This window comes from Ursus arctos, unplaced genomic scaffold, assembly GCF_023065955.2.
Source record: "Ursus arctos isolate Adak ecotype North America unplaced genomic scaffold, UrsArc2.0 scaffold_3, whole genome shotgun sequence".
Taxonomy (NCBI): domain Eukaryota; kingdom Metazoa; phylum Chordata; class Mammalia; order Carnivora; family Ursidae; genus Ursus; species Ursus arctos.
Window position 1 is genome coordinate 86,626,244 of NW_026622985.1, and position 17,306 is coordinate 86,643,549.

The following is a 17,306-nucleotide window of genomic DNA, read 5'->3' on the forward strand; positions in this document are numbered from 1 at the left end:
GGAAATCCCAGAATTCTCTTCCATCCATAAAATGTTGATGGTTTATGGTTTCCCACTTGCCAACATTCTTCCCTCCATCTAAACCTCCTCAAGTACTCAACTTACTGATAGAACCCAAAGAATCCAGAGATCGGACATGGGGAGCGTGCTAGCATCTCAATGCACAGGGCTCTAGATGGGGTCCTTCCCTCCACCCCGTCCCCATCTCACCTTTGTGCTCAATATCCGTGCCTGCAATTCTCTATATTGCCATCGTTGCCTTCTACTTTCTCACTTGTAAAACAGCAACCTCTCTCTGAGGGAATTCAATGCATCTTTATGATTTTAATGTAAATTCCCTGGGTCAAACTGATCTATATTAAAATTTGAAATATAAAATGGATTCCACAGCCTGACAAAAATATCTAACATTTAATGTATCATTTTGTTACTTTGTGTGTGTGTGTGTGTGTGTGTGTGTGTGTGTGATGAGAACTGGGTCTGCTGCTGTATTATAAAGACATCTCTATTTTGGTTTGATAGAGTACCTTCTCTCTAACAGCCCACGTTCATCCATTCACCCAACAAGCCTGCCTTACTGGACGCCTGCGACACCAGCTATGATGCAAAGTGGTGTGGATGCGGAGTGAGCAATATAGTTTGTCCTTCCAAGGAACTCATATGCTTTAAAGAATGATCTGATCAACTTTCCCTCATGCACCACGTTCCTCAAGTGTGAGTAGGTAAGCCCACCACATCCTTTACAAATGAAAAGAGAGAGCCCTTCAAGTAATATTTCCTCATGTAATCACCAACCAAACTTGAGCTCATAAAAATGGAAGGGCAGAATTCCTTGGCATCATTTTAAATCAAATGGATGTTTAATATAAGAGCTTATTTACCTTAGCGAGATTTTTCTTCAAAGTGGGTCGAAATGAGATCTGATACCTAAAGAATTCTAATCTGGCTCTGCCCATAACTGAACTTGGAAATGGAACTCCATATTGGACGAAAGGTTTAGGGCCCCCATATACCTAACTGTTTCAGGAGCAATTATAAAAAGAATAGAGCAAAATTTCTTATTCAATATTTTACATACCCAAAGGAACAGAATATTGTGTGCTTGGCTAAATAGGGAGGGTAACAACTGGAGGGAGGTTAGGCAGGGAGAAAAAGAAGAAAGGAAGATGTATGTCAGCTAAACTGGAGCTCTTCTAGCTTCAGTGATGAGGCAGGGAGAACAAGATTTAGGCCAGTCAAAGGTAAGAAGGATGGGAACCAACTATCTTAGTGAAACAGATGCAAGGGACTATGTCTCCATCCAGACAGCCCTGATTTCATCTCTAAGACAGATTCCAGCAAAACCCACATCCCACTAAGAAGATTATTTTTCTCCCTCTTATCAGATTGTGATTCTCAAAGGTTATTTCCACAACCCAATCACTGCCCAACGGGCTGTCCTCCTGGTGAGAACCTGGAGTTGTGACAATAGCACAATTACCCTTTTTATTAGAGTCAGGCCATCACCTAATGTTCCCGAAGAAATTGGGTAAGGGAAATAGTTGGAAGAAAACAGGGGGATCTGAAGCTCTTACTCCTTCTCACTCTGAGAGTGACTGAGTTTGTGGAAGGGGGAGGTTTCAGGATTATCTTCTGCACATGGTGGTTCGGAATTTTAGGCTACCTGAAAAAGCCAATTTTTAAAGTATTATTAGGTATTCCGGATATCCCTAAATAACTTGCTAGTTGTACAAACCTGCCTAAGCACACGTCCGGTAGAGTGATACTACACTGAGTACTGAGTACATTCAATTATTCGGGGAGCATTTCTGGTTACATAATGATGAAAAGCCGATACTTATCTGCTCATGAATAAAGGTGGAAGAAAATAAACTTGGAGCCCTTAAAAAGCCTCTTTCCTTTGAGGCTAACGTTTTCATTATTTCTTTAAATACTCATTCTTTTCATATAAAAATAAAAAAGTGAAATCTGGAGGAAGCAGCAAATCCTTGTTTCCAGAACACCTTATGCATCTATCCATTACTGCACTTAGCAGAGAGAACTCTAATTTGTGGAATTTTTCCCCTTTGAATGTAAGCTCTTCAAAGGCAATAATAATTTCTTGTTTAGTTTAGATCTTCAGTGCCCAGGTGTATGGGAGTGTGTGTATCTATCCAGACACTAGATACACAGTTCCTACCTAGAAGGTGCTCAATATTTACTCAATAAATGAATGACTAAGTGACTCAAACAGTTTCTTAGAATCCCAATGAAAATAATCAGACCAGATACGTTACAGTTTGATTTTTGATAACATAATCTCTTAGAGACTGTAGATCATAGAAACCTTTAGCCCTGCTTAGCTGATCAGGTAATAGACACCTGCGTAGACACAGATGTCTGGATGGAATGTCTGCCTTTGGTGGTTCTCTACACTCTTCCCCCTTGTATTAGTCCCACAGCAAGATATTCTATTTTTACCTGTGTGACCTTTATCTTACTTCTTTCAGATTTAGGATTTGGAGACACTAAGAAAAAGTGCACATCTTTTAGTCAGTTTTGGGGGTTTCACATAAACCAAAACCAAAACCAAAACCAAAAACCTAAAAAAGATTATTCTTTTTCAGAAAATAAGTACCTCCCAGTCCCTTTACTTGTTTTCCCTTAACCCATCCAACTCAAGTCTGTCCTTCTCAAAAAATAACTTAAGAATATACTAGAGTTTTCAGTCAAGTGCTATTTTTTTTTTTTTTTTTTAATCTCATAGATCCTAAAGTTGAGAAAAGTCTGCCTTAGGACTGAGATTCTGTTTGCTAAAATTTCAGTTAATTCCTTCCTTACAAATCTGCAAAAATGAAATACAGCCTTGTCACTACTTTTGGTGGTATAATTAATGATAAGAGCAAACATGTTTCCAGAATATTATTTTAAGTAGAACTTTCTTAGACACTGAAAACATTTTTTGAACCTAAAGACAAATTCATTATGGTTCTAGCAGCAATAATGCGAGCCAACCACCTCTCACCAATTTATCTCAAAATTGGTTCTTAAAGATTGTTTTTTACTGTGTTCACAGGTTTTGAAGACCCTATTTGTCTTGTACTTCCTTCTTTGGAATGATACTCTCTCCTAGAGGACCTGTGTATAATGGGACTATCTATACCTTCTTTATAAAGTTATAATGTTTCTAAATGGAGTTACAATGTAAAGGTAACCAGTTCCACTAATACTAGAAATCAAATTCATCCTATTTGTTCATTCCATCTTACTCTCCCTGAAGTAGAAGGGAGGGTGATGGATCTTAGAAACAAAAGTTAAAACAAGGAGACAACTCAGGATACTGCGAGGGGTTAGGTCATTTGGAGTTTGGAGGGGAGAGTCACCTTGAGCAGGGGCAGCCCTGGTGCCGTGGAGGAAGAAGGAGGTCGTAAAGCATTGCAGTTACATTCCTTCCTGTTTCCTGTATTTCCTATTTTTAAAGTCAGTCTTCTCAGGATTTTGTCTCTTACCTTTTACTAAAGAATCAGTATTTTAACATTTTAGTCTAGGTTAATCATTTGTTTTATTCTCCTCGTCAGTGATTTCTGTCGTTATTATTCCTGCCTCTTGTTCCTTTGTTTTCTACTCTGGGATTCTTTTCCCAGTTTGTCAAACTGAATGTTTCATTTGCCTGAGTCATTTTTCCTTTGATAAGTGAATTTAGAGTCATAAATTATCCTGTGAGACTTTAGTGGTTTCTGCAGACTCTGATAAAGAGTATTTTCAGTTCTAAGAATTTAAAATTTCCCTTTTGATCTTTTTATATAGGGGGTTATTTAATACCGCGAACATGATGTTAAACTTGGACTTTGCCTATCTCCAAGCTGACTGGGGCTTTAAAGCTGAAAGCAGCAGATGCTAGTTGTACCTAAAATGTTACAATAATTCTTCACGCCTTTTTTTTTTTGGCATACTTATTTTTCATATTCCTGCTGGGACTATCAAGCCAAGTTGAAACTGCACATGCACCCTGCAACACAGGACCCATGCCACAGGGTATTCACTGCATTTTTGAAATAATAAAATATTAGAAACCACTATCAAAATGGAGAAATAAGTTACAGAGTATTAATGATGCAATATTCTATACCAATTAGAGTTAATTAAAAACTACATGTATCAATATGAATACATTTTAAAAATACGACCAGTGAATGAAATGGCAATTCTGAAAAGTGTAGGCATTGTTCAACACAGGTAATGAAAAGTAGAAAGATAATACAAACAAAAAAGTCCATAAAGCAATACATATTTGTATGTTACTGTATGTTGTTTATGGACTGAAAGAAAGACCTAATGCAGATAGTAACATAAAACAACATACGATTTCAGGGTGTTTGGCCCATGAGTACCCTTCATATAATTTTTTTACAGTTTTTATTTAAATTCCAGTTAGTTACCATACATGTAATATTAGCTTCAGGTGTACGATATAGGGATTCAACACTTCCATACAACACCTGGTGCTCATCACAGGTGCCCTCCTTAATCCCCATCACCTGTTTCACCCATCCCTCCACCCACCTCCCTTCTGGTAACCATCAGTTTGTTCTCTATACTTAGGAGTCTGTTTCTTGATTTGCCTCTTTAAAAAAATATATTTAAATTCGATTTACTTAACATATATTGTATTATTAGTTTCAGGGGTAGAATTCAGTGATTCATCAGTTCCATATGACACCCAGGGCTCAGTACATCACGTGCCCTCCTTAATGCCCATCACCCAGTTACCCCATCCCCCACCCTCCTCCCTCCAGCAACCCTCAGTTTGTTCCCTATAGTTAAGAGTTTCTTATGATTTGCCTCCCTCTCTGTTTTCCTCTTATTTTATTTTTCCTTCCCTTCCCCTATGTTCTTCTGTTTAGTTTCTTAAATTCCACATATAAGTGAAATCACATGGTGTGTGTCCTCCTCTGACTCATTCCGCTTAGCATAATACCCTCTAGTTCCATCCACATCACTGTAAATGGCAAGATTTCATTTTTCTGATGGTTGAGTAATATTCCATTGTATATACACACCACATCTTTATCCATTCATCTATCTATAGACATCTGGGCTCTTTCCATGTTTTGACTATTGTGGACATGGCTGCTATAAACATTAGGGTTTGCCTGTGCTCCTTTGAATCACTACATTTGCATCCTTTGGATAAATACTAAGTAGGGCAATTGCTGGGTCACAGGGTAGCTCTACTTTAAACTTTTTCAGGAAATTCTATACTGTTTGCGTCTCTCCCCCCTTTGTTCACATGTGGAATCATAAGAAACAAAACACTTGACCTTTCAAATAATTTTTGTACTTATTTAGATTGGGGCAAATTAAATATATATTTAATAATTTATTAAATCAAAGTCTACCTTTTTAAAAATTTCAATCTCTTTTTAAAGATTCCCCAGACACTTTAAAAATACTAAAAGAAATAGAAGCCAAAGTAAACCTTTCTTGGGCCACGGGGCTGTGGGCACCATGCCTTTGCACCAGCCCTTCCGGAAGGTAGTGCAGTATGGTCAGAAAAAGCATGAAGTCAGAAGTCAAGCCAACCTGACTCAAACCACAATTCCCACTCTTGCTATCTTGTGTGATCCACGATGAATATTTTAAACTCTGTAAGTTTACTCATCTGTCAAGCAACAGCAAGATTTAAAAGTTGTTAAAAGAATTAAAGATAATTTAGCGATGGCACAAAGCAAGTAGGAGACAATCTGTCAATATTAGCTCTTACTAGCACGGTATATAATATCTATGTATTACATAACTGAATTATTCTATAACTGTAATTGTACCTCTTTGCATCAGAGATGATCTCTGAGGGAAATAAAGAGCTGTTCTTTCTAAGGAATTAATGGACACAGTAATAATAATAAAAAAATTAAGGAATTAATAGATAACTTGAGGTAGGGTACAGTACTTACTTATTTTTAGTGATTGAAAACACTTATTTTTAGTGATTGAAACACTTTATTTTAGTGATTGAAAACAACTGTTTTATTATGCTCCTGTATTCTGTGAGTCAGGGATTCAGACAGAACCTGGGGGGTCGGAGGGATGACTTGTCTCTGTTCCACAATGTCCAGAGTTTCAGCTAGACAGACTCAAAGGCCAGGGGGGATTTTTTGAGTGTTACTTTGTTTTCAAGGTGATTTGGACAGAAAAAAATTTTAAAAAGTTAACTGACCTAGTGCACATAAGAGCTAAGGTAATAAAAGTGACCAGGACAACTGACAGCTGCCAAGTGAAGATCAATAAAAAAGTTAGAGAAATCTCTGAAAGGATAATATAACCCAAATGAAGAATAAGAGTTGATTTTTATACAGAGTTTTAAGAACCTGGCTCTTATATAAAGTTGTATGTTTATTTGTGATTTGGGAAGAATATTTACTACCTTACAAACAATCACTTCACATATCATGATATGTATTGTAATATACTCCATATGGGAAAATCAGGACACAGGAAACCAGAGTGAGATCACTCTCTATTTTTTGGAAATAGCTTGTCTGTAAGAACAACTACAATACTCATCTGGTTTGTCCAGGCGTAATTTCTATTTCTCTGTCTAAACTCTAATTTTCAAATAAATCTGCCCACAGCTAGAGGACCACATTTTTAGCCATCAATGGGTGGCTGACTCATTGTGGTTCACAAGCATCAATTCCATTTAAAAAAGAAATGGACAAACACCCTGAATTGTAAGTGATCGAAATCTAACTTGGTTTGATTAAAAAGGAAAATCCACAGTATTTCACGTTTTCCTTTCTACTCTTCATACAACAAAATAAGACGTAGTACAGAGGAGCAATTAAAATGAAGTCACTTTTTGCCCCTGGGATATCTGAGCGGACCCTTCCCACCAACCAAGTATTTAGCTCCAGATTTCTCACTTTTCCCCCCTTCATCATACCAAAATTACTGTGGTCTTCCTTTAGAAACAATGCCTCTTTGGTTAACCCTAGACTTTTAAGACTCTTCATCTTTTTATCTTGTAAAAATTTTAAGACTGCACAGTAACAAGGCCATTGTCCCCATTCAGTTAGGACCTTGGATAGGCTTGAACACCAGCTTCATATTATGAATTGCAACAAACTTGTGTAACCTCTGAGATGGGGTGAAAGAATGTATCCATGACCACTGACTGCACCTAGAATCTGCTACCTCAAGGAGGTATCACAGGGAGAAAAGAGTCCCCAGAGGGAAAAGTGCTAACACTGTTGCAAAACTCCAGCATTCATCCTCCTTTCTGACCATGATCAGACCTCAGCAGAACACACACCTACTAGTCCGATCTAGGAACAAATGCATCATTTACCCAAAGACACTGGGTGACTGAGAGCAGCTCCAGACTTCAGCCAACAAAACCAGGTAACTACACCGCACGGAGGCTCAGGACTGGAGACACACGAAACAGAATTGCACTGTCAAGTGGAAATGTTCCCACAAATGAAAAAGCTCTATGTCACTTCCAAACTCTTCACAATCTCTCTCACGCATGTCTTCGTGGTGCGGCAAACACAGGGACATCCAGTAAACACTGGATTCCAGTAAAGCAGACACTGGTGAAGTTCAAAGTACTTATAGATACCCACGCGCGGTCTCAGTGCGGCTGGGAAGCAACAGAAAAGGAAAGTGAAGCTCCATGAGGAGCTTGGGGCCGGGAAAAGTGAGCCGAGTGAGTAAGATGGGGAACCACAGGGTGGGACGGGAGACAGTGGGAGCCCCACTGAATAGACACCCCCGGCCCCTGGTGAGGTACCCGGCTCTTCTCTCCCGCCGATCACAGGGGCGCACAGGGAAGGAACAGAGAGCGCTCTTACTGTAGCACACGGGAGTGGCTGAGATCTCTCAAATCCGAGTCCTCATAATGCGGAGTTATCATCGTTCCCAGCCCGCTGTCGCTCAGCATGCGTTTCCGTAGGGCCGGATTCCACCAGTCGGACATTCTGGGGGGAAAGCAAGGCACCAGGCGTTAAGGCGGTCAAAGCCAGCATGCGACTGACTCTGCTCGGTCTCAAGAGGGTTCCTGTCTTAAGTGCCAGATGGGAAACTAAATTTTGGGGGGTATTTACTAGTGACTTCTTCACATTTATTATTTAATTTTCTCAAGTATCATGAACTATTTGTGTGCTTCTGCCTTCTACAGATGAGAAAACTGCCCTTGAAGGTTAAGTAATTTTAGGGGCACCGGGGTGGTTCAATCGGTTAAGCATCTGCCTTCAGCTCAGGTCATGATCTCAGGGTCTGGGAATAATCTCAGGGTTCTGGGATCGAGCCCCATGTTGGGCTCCCTGCTCAGCGGCAAGTCTGCTTCTCCTTCTCCCTCTCCTTCTGTGCCCTCTCTCTCTCTCAAATAAACAAATAAGTTATAAAAAAAGACTAAATAATTTTATATGTGATACAAATAAGAATGGGACCTGATGTAGAAATGGAAATTAGGAAATAACAAAGCCCATCCTTTTTCACTGCTTTCCTGTCCTTGTTCATTTCCAGAGGGGGCAACTGATCTGAATTAAGAAAGGGACTGACTGAAGTTCCAGTGCACTTTCAGGCTACTTTGGGCCACTTTGTTTTTGGAGCTAGGGCTAATAGAGGATTAACCCGGGACAAAGCCATTTCTTTTGGCCATTATTTGATACAGAGAGAGGGCAAAGAGCAGAGTGACTGTGGCAGAATGGGTTTACTCTTTACCAGATCGAAGACTGCAGCCAAGATCAGGTTGGGCAAGAGGACAGAGAGACTCTAATGCCCACTGCCCCTGCAGGACGGCCCAACATCTCCGGATTTATAGGACATGGACTGTGAAGATGGGCTTCTCCACCACCTTCCAGGATGCCCAGGGATACATATCTGATATCACTAGCTCTGGCTTCCTAAATGCCGCTATATACCTGCCCTATCCCGCCACTTCTGTCTTCTCTTGACTTGATACATATCATTGATACCAGCTGGCCTTGGCAGAGTGAGAAATATTCAGAAATGGCAGCAATGGTCAAATAAATTAGAGCAGAGGAGTAAACAGGCATAAGGGTTACCTCAAGTGAACATGTCTACATATATATATGTATATGTGTGAGTGGGTGGGTGAATGTGTATGTGTGTGTACACAATTCGCAAATGCTCTTTGAGGGCATGTGTGTGTGCCTTCCAGGGAAATACTTATTTTTTTTATAAAGATTTTTTTATTTATTTATTTGACAGAGATAGAGACAGCCAGCGAGAGAGGGAACACAAGCAGGGGGAGTGGGAGAGGAAGAAGCAGGCTCATAGCAGAGGAGCCTGATGTGGGGCCCGATCCCATAACGCCCTGAGCCGAAGGCAGGCGCTTAACCGCTGTGCCACCCAGGCGCCCCGGGAAATACTTATTTTAACCCTTTAGCCTCCATATACCAGGAAGACATCAAACTTCATCAGACTTTACAAGGGCAGAGATTTTCGTTTTTTTATTTTTGCATTGTTGTTTCCTAAAAGTGCTTATACTAGCAGCTGGCACATAAAAAGTCCTCTAAATAAATATTTTGGAATCGCTGAAATAACCTAGAAATATTAATAATATTTTGGTGGTTAAATGTAGTGATTAAATGCATGGGCTTTAGCGTAAAACCTGGGACCAATTCTCAATTTTGCCTTTCATCTTCTGTGCAATACTGGCAAAGTTAAAGAACCTTCTGGACCTCAATTTTGGTATCTGTGGATTTAGGATAATAACAGTACCAGGTGGGCAGGGGCATTGTGACATGACAGAGCTGATGATGGTCGTTTTAATAACATCATATTTAATGAGTGTCTACCAAGTGTCAAGAACTCTCCTAAATACTTCATATGTATCAATTCATTTAATTTTCAAACAATTCTCTGAGTAGTTTCATTTCCATTTTACGGATCAGGAAATAAGCACAGAGCACTTCTGATGATTAGGTCTCTCTGAAGTGGTGGTGGGGATATAAGAAAGGACAGTATGTGGCTCATAATAACTGCTTGATACGTCATAGTTATTATTATGCAATCTATGTCTCGGGTGCCTGGATATAGCAAAAAAAAAAAAAAAAAAAGAAGGAGGAAGTGGTGGAGGAGAAAAGAGTCAAACCACCTGTGCCCATTTTCCTTTGGATAATACAAGCATTATAGACATATATGCACCAATGCAAATACTAGTACTTTATAATTGGGTAAGAAGTATGGATGTGATGGGTGAAGAAGGCTCAGACATGGTACAAGTCTTGGTGGGAAAGAGTAATTCTATGCAGCTATTCAAAAGACAGACATAGAATGGAACCAGTTATGCTACATGCTAATGAAACACAGCAAGAAAACCTGTATTTCAAGGTAGTTTGATGTCATTAGAAATGTCAAGTGCAAAGCCACATCAGACATGGATGTCGCGCTATGGTCTGCCTCGCTACCACGTCACCAAGGAAGGGCGTACTCACCCTGAGGCTTGCTCCACCACCAGGTCGGGCATTCCTGGAGGTGTCCCCGCCTGCTGTGACAACACCATATCTGGGTCCAGAATAAAAATCTCATCTTGGGAAATCTCCATCACAAAGTGCAAATGTTCCTAAGGAAGGAAAGGAAGTCTGTCAGAGGACTGACAGGATGCTCAAATCTATCATCTGTGAGGTAGGTAACAAGACAAAGCATCCTTGGTCTTGAGGGATAATGAAAGTCTATGACATATCAAAAGACCACAGTGTATTTTCAGAGGCCAACCAGTGGGCATCCATTCCTGAAGCCACATTGTAGCAAGAGGCTGGTGAGGGGAAGTGGTTTGGGATTCCTACTTGACCAGGGTCTTGTCAGGTATAACCAGAGATGGGCCTGCCCCTTCTTCCCAAATACTGTCAAAGCAGCGGCACCACACCTGTGGTTTGGCCCAGCATGAGTTGTGCAGTAAGCTGGACGGGGACCCCTGGATCAGCCAAGGCTAAGTGGCGTGATTAACAACTGCTTTTATCACTGGATTCCATGCTGTATTATTATTTCTTCTCCTTCTTCTTTTTCTTTCTTGCAGGAGAATTTGGACAGTGGAAACACTTATTATTGGGCCTAAGCAATTTTTTTCTCATTATGGAACTCCGGGAAGTGATGAGTTGCAGCTGAGTAGCATAAATACACACCTGAGGTATCAAACTTGCTAACCCAAATACACTTAAAAAGCCATACAATGGAGCTCGGAAGTAGTAACAGTAGCAGTGTGTGAGACAATTTAGAGTGCAGGCTGGTGATAACATCCACAAGCCTAGCTATTTTCCGTACTCATTTGCAAGGTCAGATCTTGAGTCCATAAATCACAAAACACGTGAAGACAAATTTTTAAAAAGCATACCTTTGGCTATGAGTATCATTCTGGAATTTGTAAATGTTTTAGGGTTTACATTAGAAAAATGTATAAGATGAACTACCAATAAAGTCTGTCGATTTGGGGATTTTTCAATTTCACAAATAGGCTCAAGAAAGCTTACCTGAGATCTGTCTATTCGGTAAAAGCGATCAGCAGAAGTTGCTAGGGGAAAAAAAAATATGTACGTGGCATTCAGAGTTCTGTGATCTAGCACCCAATTTACAACCTTCCTTTCTATTATGCCACTCAAAATCTTTACATTCCAGTCCTGTCGGAAGGCTGGCCAGTTCCTAAATTTAGAAAACCTCAGAACTTCCATGTCTGTGGAACCTATGCCCCTGCTTAGAAAGCCCTTCCCCATCACATCTCCCTAACTGAATCTTATTTGTCTCTTAAGGACCAACTTAAATGCTGCCTCTTCTGAGAAACATTCCTCTGTCCCATCCTCCCAACTCCACACAGAATTCACAGCTCCTACCTTTATGCATAGTCACATTTTCTTTATACTTCTTGTAGAAACTATCTTCATAAATAGCTAGGAGACAGAGATATCTGCCTCTTTAAAGGTCTGTGTTTCAGTTACTCTTGTATGTCTCCAGACATTAGCACAGGACCTTAAACAGACTTGGGACTCAGTATGTATTTATTAAGTAAATAAAGTTGGGGAGGGGAACCCCGTAGGTAGCCAGACATCTCAAGGAGGTGATTCTCATTTTGGGGGGAAAAAAAAAAGCTTGAAGATGCAGAGCCAGGGACCACATCTGGTTTTGAAGGATTCATTTCACTTCAAGACTGAGTCCCTAAGCCATGTCTAAAGGAAGCCAAAACAGTAAAATAATTATTTAAGCATTCCTAAGAGAGACTGGGCTGCATCTGTGGTTTTGGGGGAAAAAAATTGGAAACTTCGGGTTTGTAGACACTATTCTGATTATTCTTAATACTCAAAAGAATTATGTTCCTCCACACTAAATCTATCTAACAGAGTCCAAATATTATAGATTTTCTACAAAGTACATAGTCCTAGAGGGAATAACTCAAAATGCAAATAATCATTCAAAAATCATAAATATTTAATGAGTAGCTTCTCTCCAAAGGAAATGAGCTGAGAAACAAGACAATCACAGTCCCTGCCCCCCCTAAAAGCAACAGGGAATAAAATCTATCTGAGAAGGACTTATTCTACTTTAGTTCTTTTTAACCATAAGCGTGATCACCTTTTAAAGGTTTTTATATCTATGGAATACAACTAACTTCACACTTGTAATTTTATCTACGAATGTATATAGAACAGACTGTATATAGAACAATTCATATACATTTCTAAAATTTTCTCAAATATTAGTTGTTTCCCGTGAATTCAGGAAAAAACACATGACTCTGCTCCTCATTATGAGGGAATAAAGCAGCCAGAGGAAAGCAGTGTAAATTATCTTCAGAGGTAGGTGACGAGCTAATAATGAAAACCTAGGTCATGATTCACGTGGGCTAGATCTGTTATAAATACAAGTGTTCACCTTCATAGTACTGTTCACACATTCACACATCCTGTCGCACTCTCGTCCACATTTATATCCTCTCAGACACAACCCCAGATCAACCAAAGAAATGTTTACAGTGAAAACCACGTGTCCACACAGACAAGAGAGACACCGGGTAGTCGACACACCAGGCAGTAGATAAGGAGATGTATTGTTATGTGATAGAAAAACTGGGTTAGACAGCATCTAGGGAGTGAGGGATGCTTGCCATGGAAAATGAACCCACCAACCAATCAGAAAATAGCTGAAATATTACGCATTCAATAGGTCATGGTCAGCAGAGCAGATGTGAATGCAACTGAAAATTTCTACATTTTTGTAAAAATGTATACTTGTACTGAAATGATGGCTAATGGAAATATACGAAAGTTCCACAATAAGCAAAAGACAGAGAAATTAGTGCCCATCTCCTGTGTATTGTGTCCATCTACTGGCCTGAATTTCAGATAAGCCCTAAACATGTTTCAGGAAAAGGTAGGGGGCACAGAAAGGGCAATGTCAGCTTGGGCAATTTGATGCTGAGAAGTTCAGCCCAAGTTAACCAACTTTCTCTGGGAAAAACGACTTCAGGAAAGTGTTGCAACATCAGCGAGTGCACATAGTTCGATGTGCAAATACCAGTCACACAGCCGCATGAAGGGTTTCTGAATAATCCCTTGGAAAACCAGGGTCCACTCCACTCCATCCATCAGTGCCCTGTCCTGCTGCTTCCGCAATCCCCACCACTCCATGAAATAGAGAAACACTCACCATCTAGAAAGCACCACCGTGGGGAGAGTCTCTGAGCTGAGAGCGCCCTGGGAAAGGAGGTTTCATGGTCCTGGAAAGAGACACATACATGCTTCTGACTCCATGTGGATGACCTGAGGAATTTGACCTCAGTGTACCCTATCGATTACTTCTAAGGGTGAGCATCCTTTCCTAAACCAGCACTGGTAAGAGGCCAAATCATATTTTTACCAGAAAGAGAGGCTGTGCTTTGAAATAAACTACTTCACATAGAACCTTCTAAAACAACTCCCACATAAAATTCCCAGGAAGTTTTCAACTATTCTATTAAGTGTTCATAAATGATATCACTGGGCACATTTACCTCATTGAGGGACTTCCTTTGCTTTTGTGAAGCTGAGGAACTAGGGGCAGATGGCTGTCATTTACACTTTGGTTCCCCACATAGGTAGAAGGCACTAGCACAAAAGGGAGGAGTTGAGCCTCATCTACTGGCCGGAATGGACTCGCAGCATCTAAGAAACATCCACATGCAGTGTCAAATCCCGTTAACTAGAGTAGCGTCTGTTATAAAGGGCAATTTGTCTGCAGGAAAGCAAAGAAAATCAACATCATACGTGGAGGTCATCATTACCTCAACCTTATCCACCGAACCTGACTGCAGAGCAGCGGGCGAGGCAGAAGAACGTTCTGCTAGGCTGGCAGATGACAAAGTCGTCTGTCCAACACGGACTCAGCCAGAGATGTGCTCATCCACCGTAGCGTTCTCTAGCCTTCTAGCTTCTAAGATGCCTGATCCTCCCTCCCTCTCATGTGTGATCTCATGGCCATCTGCTAGCCTCCATCGTCTCTCCTCTAGCCTAAAAAGGTTTCTTTCCTGTTCAAAGCTAACCACTTCATCTAGTCTCCAGATTAGCCTCTCCTTTCCTTTCAAACCTTATTTCTGTACTCTTCCTGAAATCCTCTCCCTTACCCAGAAATTCATGAATTGTTCTGCTTTCAACGGTTCCCCCTCTCCTAAACAAATTCCTCTCGGGCTGATCTTGTTACATTTTTCTGAAAATTAATCTCTCCTTCCTTTCCCTGCCAAACTCCTGAAGCATGCCTTTAGTATCTCCTGCCTCTAACTACCCCTTAACCAACTTGGCCCGACTTCCAGAAAGCTGGCTTCTGATGTATCATTCTTCAAAAGCTGTCCTTCCAAGAGATGGCCAGGACTAGCATCCTTCCTGATTTGATATTACTACCATTCCCGAGCTTTCCAGAAGTGTCTGAAGCTTTTATTTCTTACAAGGCATTAAGGCCACATCACAGGAGAACAGATCAGGGAACTGGCAGATTGAAAGCAGAGGGATTATCTCTTTGTAATTCCAAACTTCTGAAAACTAAAAATCTCCCCTCAGAGAAACTCTGTCCATGATCATTTAAAAATAAAAAGCACATTCTAGTTTACAACACATGACTTGGAGCATTCTAGCCCTGGCTTATAATGAAATTGAAATCGTTGACGGAAATAGGACAAATGAGGAGGGAGTCTAGGTCTCTGTGGGGAAGGCAGTGGGAGTTTGACCCATATTAGGAATTTGAGATGTCCGAATACAGGGAGCGTCCCTGGAGTGATCCGGGAGTGGATGATCTGTGTGTGTGTGTACAGGAGGGGAAAGAAGGAAATCGGACTAACACAGGACAAACAATAAGAGAACTAATCAGAGGTTGCATTGACTTCTTTGGGGTTTTGATCAACACACCCTGAAGCTTCACTTGCTCCTCAGACAAAGCCTATGTTTAGATCACTGGTTCTCAAAACGTGAACTGTGGGACAGCAGTATCAGCTGGGAACTTGGTAGACACACAGATTCCCAGGCGCCACCCCAAGCTTATAGAAACCCTGGGAGTGGAACCCAATAATCATTCCGGTGAAAGTGATGTATGTTAGAGGTTTAAAAGCATGGATCTAACAAAAGGGATCCATTTTATTATTAGAAACCTTGACTATATGAAATTTTCAATATGAATGGATTCTGCAAGTTAAATAATTGATAGAGAAAAAACTGGTCTCAGGTCTCGCACCAAAATTTTATATTTATATGTATAGAATTGCTATAACTATATATCTCTATGGATATATACGTAGCTATGGACACAGAGATATTTCTCTCTTCTGAACTGGCTTTGCCACCCTGCTGGTCGCACTAAATGAAATTGTGACACGTGCTCAGTACCTATTTGTATGAAAGTTATGTTTAACATTTTGAGAAATACATTTTGACACATGATATATTGTTTTAAAGAAACTTAAGGTTCTTGCTATATTTTTATAAAACATGTAAGGTCACCAACATGTCAGTTTAGTGTCAAGTGTAATAAGTCAGGAAACTTAAATAAGATGTGAAATATTCAATGCCAACTATGAAAGCTACTAAGTAAAAATAGTAAACAACAACATGGCCGTCTTCTCTAGAAATAAACATGGCTCAGACACCAAGGAGAGTTTCCAAAATCTGATGTCAAATGTGCTAGAGAGAGCACCACACACAAAAAACTAAATTTCCCTAGGTAAAAATCTACTCTGAAAGAACACAGAAATGCTTAATTTATCATTTTCAAAACCTAAAAATTAATAATGTTATTGCTGGAGTATTCAAATTGGAGAATATTGGAAATTATTTCATTTAATAAAATGCAGATTGAAAAAAATAAATAAAATGCAGATTGATATACTGCCCCAGCCACGTGACTAGCTTGCCACAGGCTGGCAATGGAATACTGGCGTAACTGTATATATTTCTATGTATGAGCGTCTGTGTGTCAGCAGAGTTTTGTGCAGTGCCTAACTATTCATTTTGTATATTTTCTATTCATTTATCTTCTCTACACCTTAATTCACAGGCATTTGCTACAGCTCAACTTCCTTAAAGAGGTTTTATTTAAAGAGAATGTTACCAGTTTGCTCTGTGAAAACACCAGCTGCGAAAGAATAGAGATCTTTGAAACACTTCAAATAGGTTCAAGGGGATCCTTAAGTAAGTTCAGCAAGCCTTAAGTCCCTGAAATTTTATACTAAATTCGGTGTGCCTATGTGGAGGTGCATTTTTCACTGCTTTCTATAGATTTCAAAGTGATCTGGATCCCAAGAAGCTCACGAGAAAAATGTCATGGAAAAATAATTGGACACTTTCCTGGTCACCTGCAGATTAACCTGGCATCTTAGGGGGTGCTTACAAATGCACAGGGAAAGCCCCTCACTTCTCTGACATAGCTCCCCTCAACTAGGTTTGCATCCTCTCCCTCCTTTTACGGAGCTCCTTCGGCCCTGTTCATAAAACATTGTCAGCTCTTAAAAAGAGTTATTAATATAATGAAGTCCCATTTGAAAAGGCATTCGAGGGGTGCCTGTGTGGCTCAGTCAGTTAGGCATCTGTCTTCAGCTCAGGTCATGATCTTGGGGTCCTGGGATCAAGTCCTGCATTGGGCTCCCCGCTTAGAGGGGAGTCTGTTTCTTCCTCTCCCCCTGCCCCTCTCCCTACCTGTGCTCTCTCACTCAAATAAATAAGACTTTTTAAAAAGGCATTTTAATTCCAAAGTAAAAATGCAATTATTACCTACCCCAATCTGGGAAGGATTTATAACGCAATGCCATTAAACTACTTATTTCAAAATTTTACGTATCAAAAAGATACATAAAA

At 40.2% G+C, this 17,306-nt stretch overlaps 1 protein-coding gene across 1 annotated transcript in view; it reads right to left on the bottom strand.

The window, feature by feature from the left end:
* DGKI (diacylglycerol kinase iota) overlaps positions 1 to 17,306 on the bottom strand; it is a 415,071-nt gene that overhangs the window by 65,439 nt on the left and 332,326 nt on the right. Inside the window, exons 24-27 of the mRNA XM_026511631.4 lie at positions 13,642 to 13,711; positions 11,475 to 11,515; positions 10,443 to 10,570; positions 7,833 to 7,958 (exon numbers count right to left, since the gene is read on the bottom strand). Of these exons, the coding sequence (XP_026367416.3) occupies positions 7,833 to 7,958; positions 10,443 to 10,570; positions 11,475 to 11,515; positions 13,642 to 13,711 (365 nt within the window). The remainder of the gene's footprint in view (positions 1 to 7,832; positions 7,959 to 10,442; positions 10,571 to 11,474; positions 11,516 to 13,641; positions 13,712 to 17,306) is intronic.